At 45.5% G+C, this 20311-nt stretch overlaps 1 protein-coding gene across 1 annotated transcript in view; it reads left to right on the top strand.

Annotated features, from left to right (window-relative positions):
• Positions 1-20311, top strand: part of EPHB1 (EPH receptor B1) — a 401650-nt gene that overhangs the window by 253910 nt on the left and 127429 nt on the right. Inside the window, exon 4 of the mRNA XM_036431378.2 lies at positions 11843-11998. Within this exon, the coding sequence (XP_036287271.1) occupies positions 11843-11998 (156 nt within the window). The remainder of the gene's footprint in view (positions 1-11842; positions 11999-20311) is intronic.

Below are 20311 nucleotides of genomic sequence, written 5' to 3'. Positions count from 1 at the left end.
GGCTCCTCTGGCGCTATATGTAGGCAGCCGGTAGGGGACAGACTTGGGGAGTAGACACAGCCAGAGGCACCAAGTCAATTCTGGTTTCTGAGTGAACCCTCTGCCCCTCTTCCCTGCTCTGGGCCCTTTCCTCATGTCACTCCCCAAGCCCTCACAGTCATAGGGACAGTGAACCCACTGCCAGGGTGCTAAATGTGTTTAGAGAACCCCAGGAAGAGGGAAAGGCCTAACCTAAGTGGATGAAACAAGGAGGAGGAGCAGGAACACAAGCCAGACAACAGGTCCTCCTCTCTGCCCAGCACCCAGTAGGAGCTCAGCGCATATCTGTTGAATGGCAGTGATTCCTAATCAATCACCAGGACATCGTCTTCTAAATGACTCTTGAATCCATCCATCTATGTCTCTCCACCCCTACTACCGGTACTCTGTGGTGTTTCCCTACTTATCTTCACTGTAATTCATTCTCTTCTCAGCAGCCAATGTGAACTTTCAGAAACAAACAAACAAAAGCACCCAATTGTGTTTCTTTCCAGTTTTAATCCCACCAGTGACTTCTTTGGACGTCAGGACCTTGATGCCAGGAGCTCAGCTACTGATCCAGACTCAGCCTCCTCACCGACTGATTTATCCCACACGCACTCGGCCTGAGCCTCTGGCCCCTTCTCTACACCTGGACCAGGGATACACTGCTCAGTCTCTTCATTGAGTCATATTCTTTCTCCTTGGGCCTTTGTACATGTTACTCTCTCCAGGTAGAAGGTTTTCTACCTCCACTCAATAACCCACCCACTCTGCCAACTTGTATGGCTTTTATTTATTCTTTATGTCTTAACTTAGATGTCCCTTGCCAGAGACGCTTCTAGAGTGGGCCAAATCCCTGCTCTGTCCTCTTCACACTGATCCCATCTGTTGGAATTGACAGTTGGAGTCTGTCTTCCTCCACGAGGATGCCAGCTCTGTGGGGGATGGGTTGGGGGGGGGTATCTTTGTGTGTCTCACCCATTTGTGTATCCCAGTGCCTAGCACAGTTCCAAGTATATAGTTGTCATTTAAAATCCTTTACAATGAATAATTGATGAAAACATTCAGCTTGGCTTCTTGCAAACAACATCTGCGATTTACTGAGGAGATGCCACATTCCAGAAAGTTCACCTGCACACACTGATCTCTGAAAGCTAGAACCTTTTTTTTTTTTTTTACAGATTGGGAAGCTGAGGTTCAGAGGGTTAAGTAACTTGCTTAAGGTCATGCAACCAGTGAGAGGCAGTTTTCTCAGCCCCCAAAGCTGTGATGCTTCTGCTCTCCCTGGTGGTCTAGGTCTGTGGCTTTCACTCAGAAGCTGCATCAGGATCACCTGGAGGCCTTGCTGCCACTGGCTGCTGGTCCCAGCAGGGTTTCTGCTTCAGTAGGGGTGGAGTGTGGTCTGGGATTATATATTTCTCTAAATTCCCAGGTTCTGCTACTGGGCTGGAGACCACAGATTGAGAATCTCTGGCCTCGATCCCTAGAAAACACCCGAGCTTGCTTTACGCTACCCCACTCTCCAACCACAGAGGTTTTGGGTCAAGATGGCAGGCTACAATCCCTGAAATCCCTCCATTAGTCTTTGCTGCCCACCCCAGCATAGCCTCTCACACCTGGACTTGGCGTTGGCTGTGCTGTGCCTGGCTGCTCTCTTGAGAACAGGGAGCCACTGGTGACAAGAACCTAAGTGTCTGCCCTCCCTCCTTAGAACATTGCTCTTCTGTTTGTCCCCCTCCAGTCCTGACCAGTGATTTCTCCATTCCCTCAGGGTTCAGTGCCCCCATCCCGACCCCCCACCTCTTTAACAACATCTGTGCTGATAGATGCATTCTGGGCTCACTGTAGCTCCTGCTTTCTGGAAGCTACAGTCCTGTCTGTGTCATGGTGCTGACAGCATTCATCAATTTCAGCAAGTGTCACCAAGAGTGATAGGAATGCATGGCACAGCTAAGTATCCCCTCTGCACAGGACATTACAGCTGGCACCAGGCCCAGGGAGACAGGATCTGGAGACCCATTGGCTTCAAGTGTACAGGTCCAAATAGCAGTGAAAGTGCCCCAGCCCAGCTCCCACCATGTCCTCCATAAATGCTTTGTGCTCCTGACAACTACTGCAACTACCCAAAGGTTCCACAGGCAAGCCAGGGCTCTCTCTGAGTCTCAGACACTCTTTTGTCCATTGCCATCCCCCCCCCCATTCCTGCATCAGTGCTTACCCATCCTTCAAGGCTTGTGCATGTGCCACCTTCTCCAGGCAGCCTTCCTAGCTTCCCTTTCCTCTCCCGTTCCTCCACATATCTCTGGCACAGGCATCTCCAACTCTTTGGAGCATTGTTCAGTAAACAGCCTACTCTTTCCTGTGCTGCTCAGAGCCTTGGGGTCAGAGGATGCCATTCATACTTTGTGTCCCCCCAAAATTTAAAAATGTAGTGATTGAGATTTTCTTTGATTACTCAAGTCTTATATCTACAATACAAAGAAATTACATAAAAGCACAAAATAATTATTACCAGTAATGCTTCTATTCCCAGCTTTCATTTTAATGAGTATGATGTGTGTGTGTGTGTGTGTGTGTGTGTGTGTGTGTGTAGAATGAAGTTTATACTCTAGTATAATTTTAAACTGACTTTTAAAGTATTTTCCCATGGCAAACTTTTAATGACTGTGTAGTATTCCATTACATGGATATTCCATTAGTTATTTAGTCAATACCCAATTATTTGACATTTTAAGTTTTATTTTAGTCCTCCTTCCTTTCTTCCTTCCATATTTTGAATAACGCTGGAATAAACACCCATTAGCATGGATCTTTTTCCACATCATGATTTTTCATCAGAATGAGTCTTTAAAAGTAGAATTGTTGAATCAAAGCTCTGAACATTTTGACAATCTTAATACAGAACACTTAAGAACCCACACTTTGCGAGGGAGTGCCCATCATCTCATACCCATTAATACGAAGATTCTATTATTGTTGTTGTTGTTTTTGTCATAGCTTTTATCTTGGGTCTCATCACAGTTTTCGGCAAGCATTCAGTTCAACCAGTCACAGACTGCGCATGCCTGGTGTGAGTTTGTGCTAAGCTCTGGGGTGTGGGACACGCAGAGATGACAAAAGAAGTTCTGAGCCAAGACAGTAGTGGGATGAGTGGATGCATGCATGCCTAGGAACTACATTTCTGCGCTCAGTTTTCTCAACATATCGCTTAGACTATAAGGGGAGGCAGGAGCATCACAAGGCTGTGGGTCTCTGGGGTTATTCAAGGGCACCCATTCGTGGGAAGAGCAAAGGCCACTGGTGACAGTAGATAAGGAAATTCCAGCCCAGAGGCCCAGGGTCACCGCTTTCCAGGGATCCTAGAATTCCAGAGCCAAGTACCCATGGTGTCAGCCATCCATAATGGGAAAGGGATGGGGACATTGGGCCACAGGAGTGAGTTTCACTATTAGGCTCAGCGTGAGGCCACAAGATGTGAGCGAGACCTGTGTACGTGTCTTGCAGGAACCTCTTGCCTCCCCGCTGGGCCACCACCACACCTATCACAGTGCTCAGGCAGCCACTGCCGAGCTGCCCAATCTCTTCTGCCTTCCACAGAGCTTGGGCAAGTGTGGAGAGGAAGGGGACGTTCCAGATCCAAGGGGCTCAGGGCTGCAAACCTCTCTCTCCCTGGCTAGGAGCAGGTGCCTTGTCTCTCACACTGTCACCAAGAGAGGTAGACAAAGACCTCCAAGCCAGCTGCTGAGATGCACCTGCCTTGAGAGAAAGGCACCAGTTCTTAAACGGGGGATGAATATGCATTAGCATGAACCTTTGCAAACTCATTTGGGGGAGAAAAATTAGAGCAGGAGAAATTATCAGTTATTAAAAAAAAGAAAGAGCAAGGACAGAAGGCGGTAGTGGAGGGAAGACTCACGTTTAACATGCAAGAAGAGATTCCTTCCTGCGGAGTCGCTGTGACCCCCCGGATCACGCGCTGGGAATAGCTGAAGCTCTTCCACGTTTCTCCTGCATAAAAACGTTGCTTTCTGAGGCCCCGGTGGAGGGGGGAGGGGCAGAGGCATTGTGCACCCTCCCCCTATGAAAATGATACAATAATGTTTTGAGGTTTTTCATTTTATCTCCCTTCGATATCAAGAAAATTTGTGAGCGCTAAAGAGGCCCCGGTGAGTGCTGAGTGACAGGTTAAAGGGCTCCAATACAGATTAGATGGTCCAGTATCTCCTGAGGAAATTGCATAAAAGTGGTTATTCCCTCTCACTTCTATTAATTTCCTCTTCCTGGCTCCTTGGAAATGCTTCATCACTTGATGCTGCAGATGGGGGACGAGAGGCGCTTTCCATTATCTCAATCACTGCACTGTTTATGAGACACTTAATCTGTTTCTTTATAAAGTAATAGTACTGCAGGTGATGGATTTAGTGTCACTGGAAGTCTGCGTGCGGGGAGGAGAGGAGGCGGTTCTAGAGAGCATTGTAAGCACCCGGGTAATTTGTTACCTCATTGAGGCTCTGAGAAGTTGGGTGGGCGTTTCAAGGTGACCTTGTGGATATCGGCGAGAGATCGCGAGTACTGTCCCTTGTCACGTAAAGGGGGAGGGAAGTGCTTTGTGTTTTGCCTGGGGAACGGGAAATAACACGCGCTTAAAGGCTCTTGTCTTTCCTCTCAGTCAAAGGTGGCGGGCAGGGGAAGAGGTGTACGTGAGGGAATGCCACGCCCAAGCTCCATTCATCACCTGTCTGCACTGTGATCACTTGCAGTGGAGGAAAGAAACCCGCTTTTCTTAAGGAAACAAAGCAATCGTGGGCTGCACCGGTGTCGGAAATGGACAGCCCTCCTAGTTACAGGTGTCCCTCTGACCAGGGTCCCCTGTGAATGCACAGGAGGGCGCAGGCGCTTCTCTGCCCACCCGCCTGCTGGAGTAACAGTGAAGCCCTCTCTGCTGAGATCCTGGGCTGGGCCCTCGCTGACCCCATTTCCCTTCCTGCCTCTCCTATTCTCCCACCTCTTCCCTTCATACTTGGTCTTTGCCCCTCCTTCTGAATCCCACCTCCTTCTCCCACAGGAAAAGGTTTCTAACGGTCTGCATCTCATTACAAGGGATCCCCCAAATGGTGCACATCCTCCCCAACCGGTATCCCCACGCCATTCACACACAAGCGCAGTACAGGTCACATGATATCAGAATCAGCCTTTCATTCCCGGCATGTCCCATGAAGAAGGGCTCTGCCTAAAGTCTGCCCCCATCTACAGCCTGGACTATGTTTCTAGCCTGGTGCCTGGCTCATGGTAAATATTCAATAAACATTTGGTGAATGAGGGGCTCATCACTGTATGATAGTGCTGACTATCATCCTGTATCGAGAGAAAGGTAACCCTTAGCCGAGACCGGTTTGGCTCAATGGATAGAGCATCGGTTTGGAGACTGAAGGGTCCCTGGTTCGATTCCGGTCAAGGGCATGTACCTTGGTTGCAGGCATATCCCCAGTAGGGGGTATGCAAGAGGCAGCTGATCGATGACTCTCTCTCATCGATGATTCTAATTCTCTATCTCTCTCCCTTCCTCTCTGTACAAAATCAATAAAAATATATTAATAAAAAAAAGGTAACCCTTGAGTTTTAAAATGATATTAAAGCGAAGAATTGTATTACAAACCTTAAAATGCTTTAAGTGTGAGTGTATGTTTGGTTAGGCTGTCATAGCTTATCATTAGTATTTTCTGAGAGTGTAGTGCCCTTAGGCAGGTGTGTGGTCTCCAGGCTGCCAGAGTCCCCACCGTACTCTGCTGTGTTACTCCCAGCTGCTTTGCACATTCAGGTGACTCACCTGGGCCATTTGCTTTCTCTTTCTCTTCCCAGAAGCTCCATTTATCACCTCTAACAATTAAAGTGGCTTTTTCTCCAGGGCAGCAGAGTTTTCTTATTTATTTTTCTGTGTTAAATTTCTAGTTAAATAACTCTGTTCTTAACTTCTATTTCGTAGTAGCGGTGTCTCATACAAGATGAGTTAAAAAGGCTTTGTGGCCCAGTTGGTGTGGTTCAGTGGTTGAGCATCAACCTATAAACCAGAAGGTCGAGGTTCAGTTCCTAGTCCGGGCACATGCCTGGGTTGTGGGCTTGGTCCCCAATGGGGAGGGCATGCAGAAGGTAGCCCATCAATGATTCTCTCTCATCATTGATGTTTCTCTCCCTCTCCCTTCCTCTCTGAAATTTATTAAGGTATATATTTTTAAAAAGGTTTTGTGGACTATCCTGGTGCTTTAACCATTACTTAACTCATTAAGTCTATGAGAAAATATAGCACACATGTGCTTATGCTAGTAAGTTACAATCTAAAGTTTAATAAATGAACCTAGGAATGCTGATTCTTTACAAATTAGGGAATATATAGACACAGATTTAACAAAATATTAATTTGCAAAATTAAATATTGAGATTCATTCATTGTACTCAATTACAGGTAAATATGTATTTTATAGGTATATTGATTTGCTTATTATACAAGACAAATACTATTTGGAGAAACAATTCTTCCATTTGGCCCCAGAATTCATTTGCCTGCTTTGGGACTCAAAATTTATATTCTGATCCTGAACTCTAAAAGTTTTTGCAAAGAAAACTGCTTTTTCAAAAGGGGATGAGTAGGTTGGAGTGGGGAGGAAGAGGCCTTATTTAGCACATTTTAAATGTTTGAGTTTATTAAATTACGATGATCTGTGGCAGTTGTAAGAAATGTGAGTTTATTTTTCACTGATCATTTATACAAATGAGCGAGTTGAGGTGCTGAGGGATTACATGCCAGAGATCACCCAGCAGAGCCAGGAATCAGACGCAGGTTGTCTGACCCCTGTCTGGTGCTCCCTCCCCAGAAAGGATAGAATCCCAGAACTTCTCTTTCCTGTCTTTCATGGAATGTCTTTCTTTAAAGTCCAGCCTGGACCAATTCTTCTGTTTCCTCCCCTGGTGGCTGCCTTAGAGCCCAGGGGCTTGGGGCCACCCCGTTCTGCCTCTTTCAGAAGTTTCAGGACAGCACTTTCCCAGTCCCTTCCCCACTGGTGGATATCAAGATGATTTTTATGCTGTTAACTTTTCAATGTGAAGCAAGGAGGCTTTTCTGTGCTGGAAAGACAGTGAAGACATGTTGTTCCTCTTGGACTGATACATTAGGAAAATTGTAGTGTGGAGGGGACCAGATGCATGCATGCAAGGCACGGCTTTCCCCACCCCCACTTGGCAGGGAAAGAGCTTCTGCTGTGTTTGGGCAGCTCAGGCCTGGTGTTTCCCTGTGTTCTTCAGCCCCAGAACTGAATGGGGCCCAGCAATGATGGGTGATTTACAGTGGAAAGGACCAAGTGCATGGTATGGGGGAGATATGTAGGGTATGGGGGAGATATGTAGGAAAAGGAGAGGGAGAGAGAAGGGAACAGAAAGGGAGAACACATCCTGAGTGGCCTCAGACAGATAGATCAGCAAAAAAAATAAAATTCCAGGGTATGGTGGTTATATCATTCAGTTGGGATATTATTTGTTAAGTCTTTAGTAGAGATTTAAGTTGGGTTTCTTTACTTTCTACAGAGAAGTTACTTTTGAATGTGCTCACAACAAATTTCAATGCCCTTATTGGATCATCTCAATAACATTGTCCCCAGTACATTTCATGGGACTTGAATCCCAGGTGATGCTTGATGAAATAGAGCTTTCTGGTGAGGAAACAGCATTCTATTGGGTCGGCAGCTAAGTAATTGCGGGTTTCACACACATATGGCTTCAGTTGAATTTTTAGGTTTGCAGACGTAGTACAAATGTAAAACACATTTTGTTATTTGGTAGTTGGCTATTCAGCTGTTAATCAGTGAAAAAAGTTTTTTGATCTGTTTTGTAGTTTTCATTTGGCGTTCGTTGAAAAATGGAAAATCAAAAGGAACATTTTCATCATATTTTGCTTTTTTATTTCCACAAGGGAAAAACGCATTGCAAGCTCATAAAAAGTTATGTGCTGTTATGGTGACGAAGCCTTAAAAGAACGGCAGTGTCAAAATTGGTTTGCCAAATTTCGTTCTGGTGATTTTTCACTCAAAGATGAAAAACGCTCTGGTCATCCAGTTGAAGTTGATGACGCCCTAATCAAAGCAATAATCAATTCGGACTGTCACAGTACAACACGTGAGATTGCAGAGAAGCTTCATGTATCACATACATGCATTGAAAATCACTTAAAACAACTTGGCTATGTTCAAAAACTCAATACATGGGTTCCTCACAAACTGAAAGAATCACAGTTAACACAACGCATTAGCAGCTGCGATTTGCTAAAGAAACGTAATGAAAATGATCCATTTTTAAAACGACTGATAACTGGCGATGAAAAATGGGTTGTTTACAACAATATCAAGCGGAAAAGATCGTGGAGCAGGCCAGGTGAACCAACTCAAACAACATCAAAAGCTGATATTCATCAAAAGAAGGTTTTGTTATCAGTTTGGTGGGATTACAAAGGAATTGTCTACTTTGAACTCTTACCACCCAACCAAACGATCAATTCTGATGTCTACATTGAACAACTAACGAAATTAAACAATGCAGTTGAAGAAAAGCGGCCCGAATTGACAAATCGAAAAGGTGTTGTATTCCATCATGACAATGCAAGGCCACACACATCTTTGGTCACTCGGCAAAAATTAATGGAGCTTGGTTGGGATGTTTTGCCACATCCACCATATAGTCCTGACCTTGCACCATCTGATTACTTTTTGTTTCGATCTTTACAAAACTCCTTGAATGGTAAAAATTTCAATAATGATGATGATGTCAAATCGTACCTGATTCAGTTTTTTGCTAATAAAAACCAGAAGTTTTTTGAACGTGGGATTATGAAGCTGCCTGAAAGATGGTAAAAGGTCATTGATCAAAATAGGCAATACATTACAGAATAAAGTTATTTAGTTCCATGAAAAAACTGTCTTTGATTTTCTTTAAAAAATCCGCAAGTACTTAGTTGCCGACCCAATATATCCCGTTTGGAAGTTCTGAAAATTCTGTAATAAAAAATGAGATTAACTTTTTGAATCCACAGTTTTTAAAATATCTTGCTGCAGGACCCTTTTGTAAGTAACAGATGCTAACAACCCAAAGAAGGTGGATTCCATGGAACATTCTTAGGGTCTTCCATTCCAGAACATTCCAATTCAGAAGTTGCCTCCCAACTAAGATGAGCTCCCACCGCAGGGCACTGTCAGAGTAACTGAAACACTGTACCTCACTTCAGATGAGCAAAAGAATGAGAAAACATTCCCAGCATCGGAACCAGTCCTTCCTTCTTGTCTTAATAGAAAAGTTGTGGATATTTTCCAATAGTAATATGTGTATATTATTACTATTGTTTCTCCCACAGTGTGATCCTGGGCAACTTTTTGAACTCCTTTATGTCTCAATTTCCTCATTTGCAAAATGATGGTAATAATAGTGACCCCATAGAGAAATGCATGTAATACATTTAACAAGAATGTTAACAGATGGTGGCTACTACTCTTATTAAAGAATACTCTTCCCTTGACAGGAGGGAACTATATATTTTGGAAGATGAGCTTTGTATCAGCAGAAGCCATTATAATGGTACTTCTGTTCCATCAAAGATCACATCTCTAATAATAAAAGCATAATATGCTAATTAGATGGGCATCCTTCTGGACGACCTTCCAGATGAAGCCAGGGCTGCAAGAGAAGCCCAGGTCCCAGGTGCAGAGGGAAGCTGGTGCAGGCAGCTGGGGGAAGGAAGACATACTCAAATTTCACACATCAGGCTTCTAATTGTATTATAATTATATGAGGACTGGATCAAGAGCTTCTTTTTTTATTCTTTATTGTTTAAAATATTACATATAGTATTGTACATGTCTTCTTTTTCCCCCACCATTGACCTCTCCCTGGCCACTTCCTTCCCCCGACCCCCCCGCATATGCATACAATGTCTGTATCCCTTGGTCATGCTTTTATGCATGCATACAAGTCCTTTGGTGGATGTCTTAACCCCCCTCCCCTCCCTCACCTCTGAAGTTTGATAGTCTGTTCAATGCTTCTCTATCTCTGGATCGATTTATGTTCATCAGTTTATGTTGTTTATTCCACAAATGAGTGAGATCATATGATACTTATCTTTCTCCTACTGGCTTATTTCACTTATCATAATGCTCTCCATGTCCATCCATGCTGTTGCAAATGGTAAGAATTCCTTCTTTTTTACAGCAGTGTAGTGTTCCATTTTGTAGATGTACCAGAGTTTCTTAATCCATTCACCTGCTGATGGGCACTTAGGCTGTTTCCAAATCTTAGCTATTGTAAATTGTGCTGCTATGAACATTAGGGTGCATATGTACTTTCTGGTTTCTTGAGATATAGTTCTAGAAGTGGGATTACTGGGTCAAATGGGAGTTTCACTTTTAATTTTTTGAGGAAACTCCATACTGTTTTCCACAGTGGCTGCATCAGTCTGCATTGCCACCAGCAGTGCATGAGGGTTCCTTTTTCTCCACATTCTCACCAGCACTTGTCATTGGTTGATTTGTTAATGATTGCCATTTTGACAGGTGTGAGATGGTATCTCATTCTTGAAGGCAGGCTATGTTCTCTAAATTTCCTGGATCAGGTCCCCAGAAAGCTTACAGTAAATATTTGTGGAATGAATTAGTGAGGTATAGAAGAAAGCTACATGAGTTGACCCATGAAGAAAGATTACCTGGTCTCAGAGGAGGATGAACCGGAGTATAATCATGGGGGCAGAAAGAATCAGAGCTGAGATAGTGAGAAAGGGTCTCAGAGAAGTGGAGCGGGCAACAGGCATATTTGAGGAACCAGCAAGGAGGAGATCAAAAATCTAGAGTAGAGGATCTCTATAGGTGAGGCATGGTGAAAGCCCAAGGACTAGGCAGGATGGAGTCAGACATTTTGGGGCATATCTCTTTAAAGATGATCACACAGAGAATTAAGAGGAAGCAATTCATATCTGAGCACACCTCTAGTTGGCGTCAGGCTGTGCCAGGCTTTCCCAATGTTCCCTGCAGCCATGTACATGATAGATGACACCAAATACATGACACATTCCCTGGTTCACTGCCTGCAAAGCCATCCTTTTCTTGCCTCACCCTCCAAAGCATTTAAAAATGCAATTAACAGAAAATGATGTTGTTAAGCCAGTAACCTTGAAATCACTTTAATTTCTCTTTAAAGAATCACTCATGAAATACAGTCCCTTACTATCATTCATAACAAGTGCTTGTTAGCCCAGTACACAGTGTCCCTCATGGTTGTTGCAACATGGCATTTAAGAACCATGGGTCTAGTCCGTTGGTCAACCAGGACCCCTTCCCATGGAAGGACATTAGGCAAGATTCCTTCAGTGAGTGGCTCAGGGTAAGGCCCTGACTATTAACCAGGTAGAACAGGGAGGGAATAACCATTTAAAGAGCACTTAGGTCCCAGACGCTGAGCTACACATTAGATTCATTTTCCCAATTAAATCTCTCAACACGCGTGAAAGGGAAGGATCATTATTTATATCGCTCAAGTGAGAAAGGCCATTGGTACCAGGAAGGTATTTTTCACTAAGGATGTTTGAAGAATTGGAAGTGTTAAATAGGCGTTTTCTAAATCTGAACTGCTCATCTTGTGCATGGGTATCTCCATATCCTTTTGAGTGTGTGTGTGTGTGGGGGGGGGGTTAGGGGGGGAGAAGGGAGGGGCCAGAATCTTTTGCTTTTCAGTTCCAGGGAAAGGCCTCTCGCTGCTACTATTCCACTAATTCTCAGATGGTCTCTTTGTGTTCCAGCCTGCCCTGCAGGGATGTTCAAGGCCAGCCAGGAAGCTGAGGGCTGCTCACACTGCCCCTCCAACAGCAGATCCCCCTCAGAGGCATCTTCCATCTGCACCTGCCGGACCGGCTATTACCGAGCGGATTTTGACCCCCCAGAAGTGGCATGCACCAGTAAGTGTCCAGTAAGGGCCCTGGGCTGGGGATTTTGGTGTAAGTGATGGGCCAGTGGCAGGGGAGACTAAGACAACATTCTGCAATTGCTGCACTGCCTGCAGTGCTGAAATGCTGGCTGCGGTGCTGAAGTGGACAGCTCCTTACTGGACATGCAGAGTCCCTTTTTCTGCTTAGTAGTCCAGATTAGGTTCTTTCTTACCTCCTCCTCCCAGATGGGAGCGTTCATTGAGTACAAACTCAAGATCTTCTAGGAGATTGCAATGGTTCTTAGTAACTCTCCCAGTCACCTCCTCTAAGAAGCCAATTGGCTCTGTATTTCTGTGTGACCAGCTCTTCTCAGACACTTATTTTATTAATTGCTGAATTATTCTGTGATTGCCTTCTCAGTTTCCAGATGAAGGTCTTGTATTCTTTGCAGTGCCTAGTATAGTACAGCATCTATACCCTCACCAAATGACAAGATCAGAGGCCTGGCCACAGGACCCATCTATATGACAGATTTTCTAAGGACTGGGCTAATGCATCAGCTCCACCACTCTCTCATTCTCTCTTTAGAGAGGAGGGCAGTCATCCTGACAAAAGTGTGTGTGTGAATTATGGGGGGATGACTCCACTTCCTGTGTAAAGATGGGGAAAGGAAGAATTCCCTCACAATCTTCTCCCCCATAATCGTGGGAGGCAGGAATCACTATTCTCTCGACTCCCCTAAGTGTTGTAGCACGGAAACAAAGTGGTTTTTTCTTCCTGCTATTCCCTTTGCCCTCTCCAGTGGAGCCTCTAATGATGCTAGAGTTTTCTTCTGCTCTGCAAACTGTTGCCTGGCTTCCTCTGTGACTTTCACCTCACCTCCTTGGATCAAATTTCTTCCACCCACCCCCACATAGAAGGGTACAGAGGGAATGTTTCATACATACTTGCAATTTAGTGAGAAAAAAAATTACTGAGTCCCTAGAAGAAGAGTTTCTTGAATCTAGCTTTGCAATGTATGTAACCTTTTCTGGGTGAAGAAGAAGAATGAAAGTGTCTTCTAGATCAAGGTCCTGAGGTCGATCAATGTGTATAGATTTGAACTGGGAGGGAAAAAGCTCATTCTCTTATAAACTGATTTTCCCCAGGCCCTCCTCTCTGGTGGGGTGAGAGGAACAGAAATTATTCTATTTCTGCTGAATAGAGTCCCTGTCTTTCTGTTGTAGTATCTTCTCTACTGTTTTCTGAGGTTCCCATGGGTTCTCTGTGACCTTGACCCATTGTTTAATGTACTTCTTTAGAAGCCGCTTAGGGGTGAGGAATCTCCACTGCCTGGATGACCAGAAAAAGAACTGGTCTCCATGGCTGCCAAAGCATATAGCCAGGGTCTCACAGCTCCCTTCCTGAAAAACACATCCCTTCCATTTCTGCCCATGAGCCATCTCTCCTCTGCAAATTAACTCATGCACAGAGAGAGCTGGGCCTCCTAGCTTCCCACTTAGGAGGCACACCCTGTAAATCCATCTGGCCCTTGGATAAGGGCCATCCATCTACCTGGAGAGGAGGTAGGCAATGACCAGATGCTCAGAAAGCTAATGTGGAGCTATCCTCCTTGCCATATTGCACCCTTCAAGGCTTATTTTCTGACCATCTAACCTGATGTGCTTGAACCAATAGGATGATTCCTAGAACAAATAGAAATATCCCAAAGCCTCCAGTCCACACACTTCGACTCTCAATCTACTCTGCTTACCCATAACCTGAGTCCACCTCATTGAACTCAGACCTCACTGGCTTTTCTCTCTTGGCTCTGGCCTAGCTATCTCTGGAGTTAGGCACACCTTTCTCACCCCCTGTGATCCTACTACAATCACTCCACCGTTCCCAGAGTAGGGGTGAATGCTAGACTTGCCTGTGTGTAGCGTCACACCTTTTTCTCTTGTGCCACAGATATAGAGTTCGAGGGTCAGACTAGAGGTAACCAAATCAAAGCCACACTTGTCTGTGATGGCCAGGCCCGAGAGCAGCTCACAGATGCATTGTCCAGCCTCGGCCTCCAGGGGCAAGCATTTGGTGAGGGTCCCAGAGGCCCCGCTGGGCTGCCACTCAATGCTAGACAAAACAAGTGTAAATAAACCTATTATTTCATTGAGCCTCATTATATATTTGATTTATTGCATGCTCGTGAAGTACTGTATGAAAAAGTCAATTTGTTGGCTTTTATAATCTCATTAGGGTTTCCTTTTAAAGCTTTCTAATTGGAGGTGCCATCTGTTCTCTTAAAGAGGCATCACACATCACCATAGTAAATAATTTTTCAGATACCAGGAGCATAGCATACCAGGCACAGCCCTGCACCATGGCCTTGGGGACCCGGCTGGTTACCCAAGTGGAGCAAGACAGCCAGACAGAAGCCAAACTCAGCCTGAGAGAGGATGTTTGGGATGGGGAGGGGACAGACCCCTATTCACTTTGTAAGTGCCATTCTCCATCCCTCCAACCAGGGAGCAGCTGTGGATGAGCAGGGCAGTGGGAGGACCCAGAGAAAGGAAAGCTCTATCTTTCTAAAATGTACAGGACATGAGCAACTATAGTGTCCAAGTCCTGTGGGCATTGGGGAGAGGCGACAGTGTTGGGTGTGTCTAAGAGCCCTGGCCTCAAAGTTTGGAAGGACCTCCAGTGGGCCTATTGCCATCATCTTTAAATGAGCTGATAGCGAGTGACAACAATGAAAATGTATAAAGAATCTCGTGATTTAAAATGCACTTTTTTATTAGGCTAAAATACCCATAGTATGCTGAAAATTAATATTTTTAATGAATTCCATTATTCTCTCAAGACCAGCACATATATATATATATTTGTTATTTTTAATAGTGTTAAAAGTGTTTGCTTATTCTAAATTAACAGAAACATTTAGAATGCACAGTAACTTTTAGGGTTCTATGAAGGCATTTCTTCATTTTCTTATTAATCTTTTGGGAGAGCCTGGGATCCCCTTGACCTCTGAGAGGCCCTGGCAGTCCCGTGTGTCCAGTCTTGTCCTTGACAAAGTTTGCAGACCCAGCAAGGACTTGGGCACTCTCCAAGGCAGTGTCAAAGGGGCTGGTCTGGCACCAGTGCAGTCAGAGGAGGAGTGCTGTGTCTGAGTGAGAGGAAATAATTGTTGTCAGTCTATAGACATCCAGCCCTTCTTCCTCCTCCTTCATCCTCCTGGAACCTCTGCCTGGAGTTCTGGATCTGCTGCATGAATACATGGCTGACCGCTGCCTTGCCCGGCTCAATACCTGCTTATATTCTAGATGAGGCCTTGCTTCCCTAGGCTCTGAAAGGAGGCAAGAGGAAACTGAGAAGGCTGTGAAAGGGTTTAGGCCACACACTGCAGCATGTCAGGACAGCTCTCAAACATGGAAGGGATAGCCTAAGCCATGTTGGGGTTAGGTGAGAGCTTGGGATGGCTTGAGGCAAGTCTCAGGTGGCCCTCACCCCTCCCTGCTAAATAAGCCTCTGAATGAAGCCAGGCCATGTGGACAGTGCAGGGGTCAGGGCAAGAGGTCAGGGGAAAGGGGCAGTCCACCAATGGGAAGGGGCCGTGCAGGTTGTGGGCTAAGGAGCAGGCTGTGATCTCAGGCTCCCTGAGCTGCAGCTGAGGATGGAGTCACTTTCCTCCTCTGCTGCCATCCTGGGCCCCCACCCCATGGCCCTGGGGCCCCGGGGGAGCCCTGGCATCCCACTTCCTCAATCATGGGTGGGTTCTGGGGAAGCTTAGTAAATCATCCTTTGTAAATAGCAGGTGGGCTGTGGCACCTCACAGACAAAAGTTTGAATCTCGACTCTGTCTCTTACTTTCTCTGCAACCTTGGGCTAATTTCTGAACTTCCTTCCATTTTGCCATTTTATCTTCATGACCTTGTAAGAATGCATGCTTTTGTGGGTTGGTATGAGCAATAGGCAAAGTAGTATTATAGAGTCTTTGGCTCGTAGCAAACTCTCGATCAGTGTTCAGCTTGCTTTGGTTACATCCCTGGAAAGTATGAGGACAGCTGCAGATACAGAAGCTCTCAGCATGCCAGGATGCTGGAGACCTAAAAATAAAAGGGATGTCCTCAGGGAGAGACCAGATTATGGCCATCCCTGAGCATCGCAGCAGGATCGACCTTTATCCCCAGACTGCACAGTCACCTTGGCCTAAAGATCCTTGGGAAAACAATGAGGAGACCATGGCCACTTGACCAGATGTGCTGTGGGAGAGAGGGGAGGCAGGGACCCAGCACGGTGACCTGTAGCTACTGCTGAGCTCTCTACTTGGGTACCAAGAGGACTGACGCTGGGCAGCCCCATGGCAGACAAGGCTGGCTTTCAGTTCTCAGAAACAGTTTTGTGACTTCTCAGGGTTGGACATACTTCTCCTCAGGAGGGTCTATGGTATGGGAAGTGTGATAGGGTCAGCGGAGAGCGGGTGCAGCCAGGAAAGCATGACGAAGTGTGCGGCTATATAAAACCAAGCACCTCTTTGGTTTTCAGTAATTCCTAGTTTACTGGGAACGGAATGGAAAGGAGGAATTTATGAAGCAGGTGAAAATAGACAATTATGCCTTATAAAATTGCTTTCTGTGAAAGACTATGCAGAAGGACTAGTGTAAAAATAATTACCTTGTTACATTTCTGACCACACACACACACACACACACAAAAAAAAAAACACAAAAAACAAAATCTTTTTCTGTCAGCCACATGGGAGAAACTTAGATGGATCACAGAGACAAGTCTGTGCTTGTCTTATTTCCTTATTTCTGCTCCAAAAGGCATGAATTTCCCTCTGCCGTCTGGCCATAGAAACGAGATGGAGAAGGGGATCCAGAGGTCACTGTCTTGTCCACTGGGCCTTCCTGCCATCCCCTCACATGAGGAACACAATGCTGGCCAGACCTCTGGGTATGAGGCCAGGTGGGGACTTTGACTATGGATCCTGGTGGGTGACCTGAGCACATGATGGCTGCTGTGAATAGGAGCATCTCATCGGCAGAAGTAGGCATGGAGGAACTCGGGTTGGGAGGAAGTGAAAATGAAGTGGCAGCATGTGAAAACTAGGTCTGTCTACCCTCCATGCATCCACCTCATGCACTCTGGGAGCTCAACTTTGGTACCTCCCAGGAGGATGGTGCAGACAGTGATGCTGATTTGCTGTTACTCTCAATCTCGAATCTGGCTCCCACAGAGAAGGATATGAACCCATTCTTCCCTCTCCCTTTGCTGCACGCTCCGGTTTCTCCTTTAAGCTTATGTCTAAATTTTTAGGGGCTAGCAGCGGGCCCCCTTTTTCATCACACCCATCCCAGGGCAGCACAGCCCTTCTTCCTCCTCCTTCATCCTCCCAGCCCCTCTGCCTGGAGTTGTGGATCTGCTGCATGAATCCCTGTGGCACATGGATCATGTTCCTTGGATGGACTGCCCAGGAGCGTGGTGGCATTGCCCAGAATGGAGAAGAGGCACGAATGCCCAGAGGATGGGAAGGGACTTGGGATGACAGGAAAATAATGAAATCCTCTGTGGCCAGGTCTGATGGCCTTCAGGGTACCATGAACAGCCTGTAATGACATCAGCTCATCAACTTCTCCTGCCCGTCTTGGTTCCTGCTGGACCATGCTCATCAAGATCGCTAGGGATTTTTTTCTTTATAGCAGTGGTTTCTGAAGACAGTCCCTGTTTTTACAAGCAGCCTCAACATCACAGGGAACTTGGAAATACCAATTCTCAGCCCCTCCCTAGATCTGCTGAATGCAACGCTCTAGGGATGGTGGGTGGGACAGCAATCTGAGTTTTCACAAGCCCTCCAGGTGATTCTGAAGCACACTAAAATTTGAGAACATTGCTTTAGAAATAGGTCATATTTCTCTGTCCTCAGCTTTATGATTCCTAGGGAGAGAGGTCATTGAGTGAATTACTGGAGTCTCAGGGCCTGCCCTTCCCATCAATGTATTGTGTGCCTGGCTTGACCAGGGTGGGGGGTGGGGTGGAGGGAAGGAGGCAGGAAGGAAGGGAGAGAGATTGGAAAAGAGGTGGGTGTGATGTGAGTCTCACTAGTTTTCAGAACAACTTCCACCTGCTCTGGCTTGGTTCCAGTTCATTCTCACTTTTGGGAGGTTGGGGCAGTGTGGAGAGCTCCAATGTAAACAGCATCAGTGAGGGTTGGGAGTAGTGATGGGGGAGAAGAGTAGAGATCAGGTAGCATGACCTAGCTGGGAAGAGCTCAGGGAGGACCGAGTGAGAAACTGAGGCAGAAGCAAACGGACTAGTTAGGTGGAGGATCAGGATCAGGATATAGTTAAGGGACTATAAGTGGTCTTAACTATAGTATAGGAGACAGGCCAGGAGGAGACTCTGGTGCTGTCATATAGAGGGTTTTTCAGGGCAATTGGGCAAGAATGTCCCCCAAGGTGACAAACACCCCAAATTGAAGACTACACTGCACTTTGGAAAGGTAGATCTTTTCAAAAGCATTTGCCTCTATTAATCTAGGAGTTGCAACAGCTTGAAAGAGGGGTGCACTCCCCTCAGTTAGCTTTATCCATTGCTGACCAGGGCTTTAGTAAAAGATATACCATGTGCTCCATTCTATAGATAGAAGAGCTGCTTGATTTTACCCTGCTCCATGATCCATGTTACACATACAACTATGCCATTTGTGCTTCTGTTGGGGAGGTAATCTGTGTTTTCCTTGAGGTGGAATTCAACCGGGGTCGAAGATGAACAAGAGTCATAGGGCAAGCTGTTTCTCGGATGCCTGGATTTGGATGGTTTATGCACCTGGATGCAGAATTGAGGGAGTGCGACTGTATTTGTAACTGTCACTGCTGTTTCAAGAAAGGTCATTGTTGCCTGTGTACACATGCTTTCACACTTCTATAATCTACAATTTCTTTTCACAGTGGTTTGATCCAAGTGGGTACAACCCTTAGGAGGCATCCTATAGCTCTCCGTTTTGAGCTAATAGCTGGGTGCCTGAGTTGACATTTCTGTTTCAGCATTTCATCGTAAGGCCATTGGGAGTCTCAGACTGTTAACATTCAGAGCAGCCTGCCACCCAAACTCCTCCCCAACGTCCTCCTTCTCTCTCGAACAACCCTGAGAGGTGACCATTCCACTTTTATTTTTCTGAGTATTTGTGATGACAGATAGCTGGTATGTTTTTCAGGGCAGCTCTATTCCATTGCTAGGCAGCCATCACCCACTGATGTAGGAGAGGTCCTCTGGACATTGGCTTGGGCACTGCTTTCCTTCCCTCCTCACCTGTGGTTCACCATTGAGGCCCAGTGTTCCGGAGGTCAGCAGTTCCAGTGTTTGAGGATGACTTTCTTATCCATCCTTAATCACCTACTTTAGGTTAAACATCTCTTGTGTTATCTGTTCCTCAAAGCCATTGATTTCCTGAATTCCACTGACCTGGCTGGCAGTTTCTGAATCTCCCAATTGATCAATGTAACTCTCAAAATATGGTAGCTGGAATGAAGCATGACCCTCATCCCAGAGCAGGGTTCAGTGGAAATATGATGGATTTTCTCCTGTGACTGGGATACCCGTCCATTGTTCACTTTGGTGGCAGCCCTCACACATGGGCTCCTACCAGAATATTTGGACGCAAAACATCCAATATTTTTGTTTGCCGCTTTAGGAAATGATGCCCTTCTCTCCTTCTCTGCCTGTATCACTTTGCATTGTAGATTTAGGCATAGTGTTCATTCAAGTGTAGAGCTTTTATCATCTCTCAAATGAGAATTATTAGCATAATTTTTAGGAGTGTGGGCTCTGGCATCTATAGCTGGGCTCAGTCCTGCCCTGCCCAACTGTGTGATGTGGGGCAACTGTTATGGCTTCTCTGTGTTCCATTTCTTCATCCATAAAACAGAGTATGTGTGTCTGTCTCACTATTACGTCAAGAGTATTAAATGTAGTAATGGTGTTTAGAACAGAGTTTGGCACTCAGGAAGCATTCAATGAAAGTAAGCTATGTTATTTTATTATTGTTAATTGGAGTTGCTTATCCTGCTTAATATTATTTCAAAGCTGCTGATATCCAGGTGCTGGCATTGTCATTTAGCTACCATTTCTTCCTTTGGTACATACGTGTATGTATGTAGTATTTTCTTTTCAGCTACGATTGCTGAAACTAGGTATGCTATGTATACATCCTTTTTTTCTGCAGGCTCATAAACTTTTAGAAAAAGAAACAATGTCACGGGTGTGACAAAGGCCAGTGGTCCCAGGTGCCTTTGGCTCTCAGCAGAGATTTAGAAGACAGCTACTTTCAACTTTGTGTAAATGTAGATTCTGAACACTGCTGGA

This window comes from Pipistrellus kuhlii, unplaced genomic scaffold (assembly GCF_014108245.1).
Source record: "Pipistrellus kuhlii isolate mPipKuh1 unplaced genomic scaffold, mPipKuh1.p scaffold_m20_p_11, whole genome shotgun sequence".
NCBI lineage: Eukaryota > Metazoa > Chordata > Mammalia > Chiroptera > Vespertilionidae > Pipistrellus > Pipistrellus kuhlii.
Note: the sequence above shows the minus strand (reverse complement) of the source record. Positions and strands in the feature narration are given on the sequence as shown.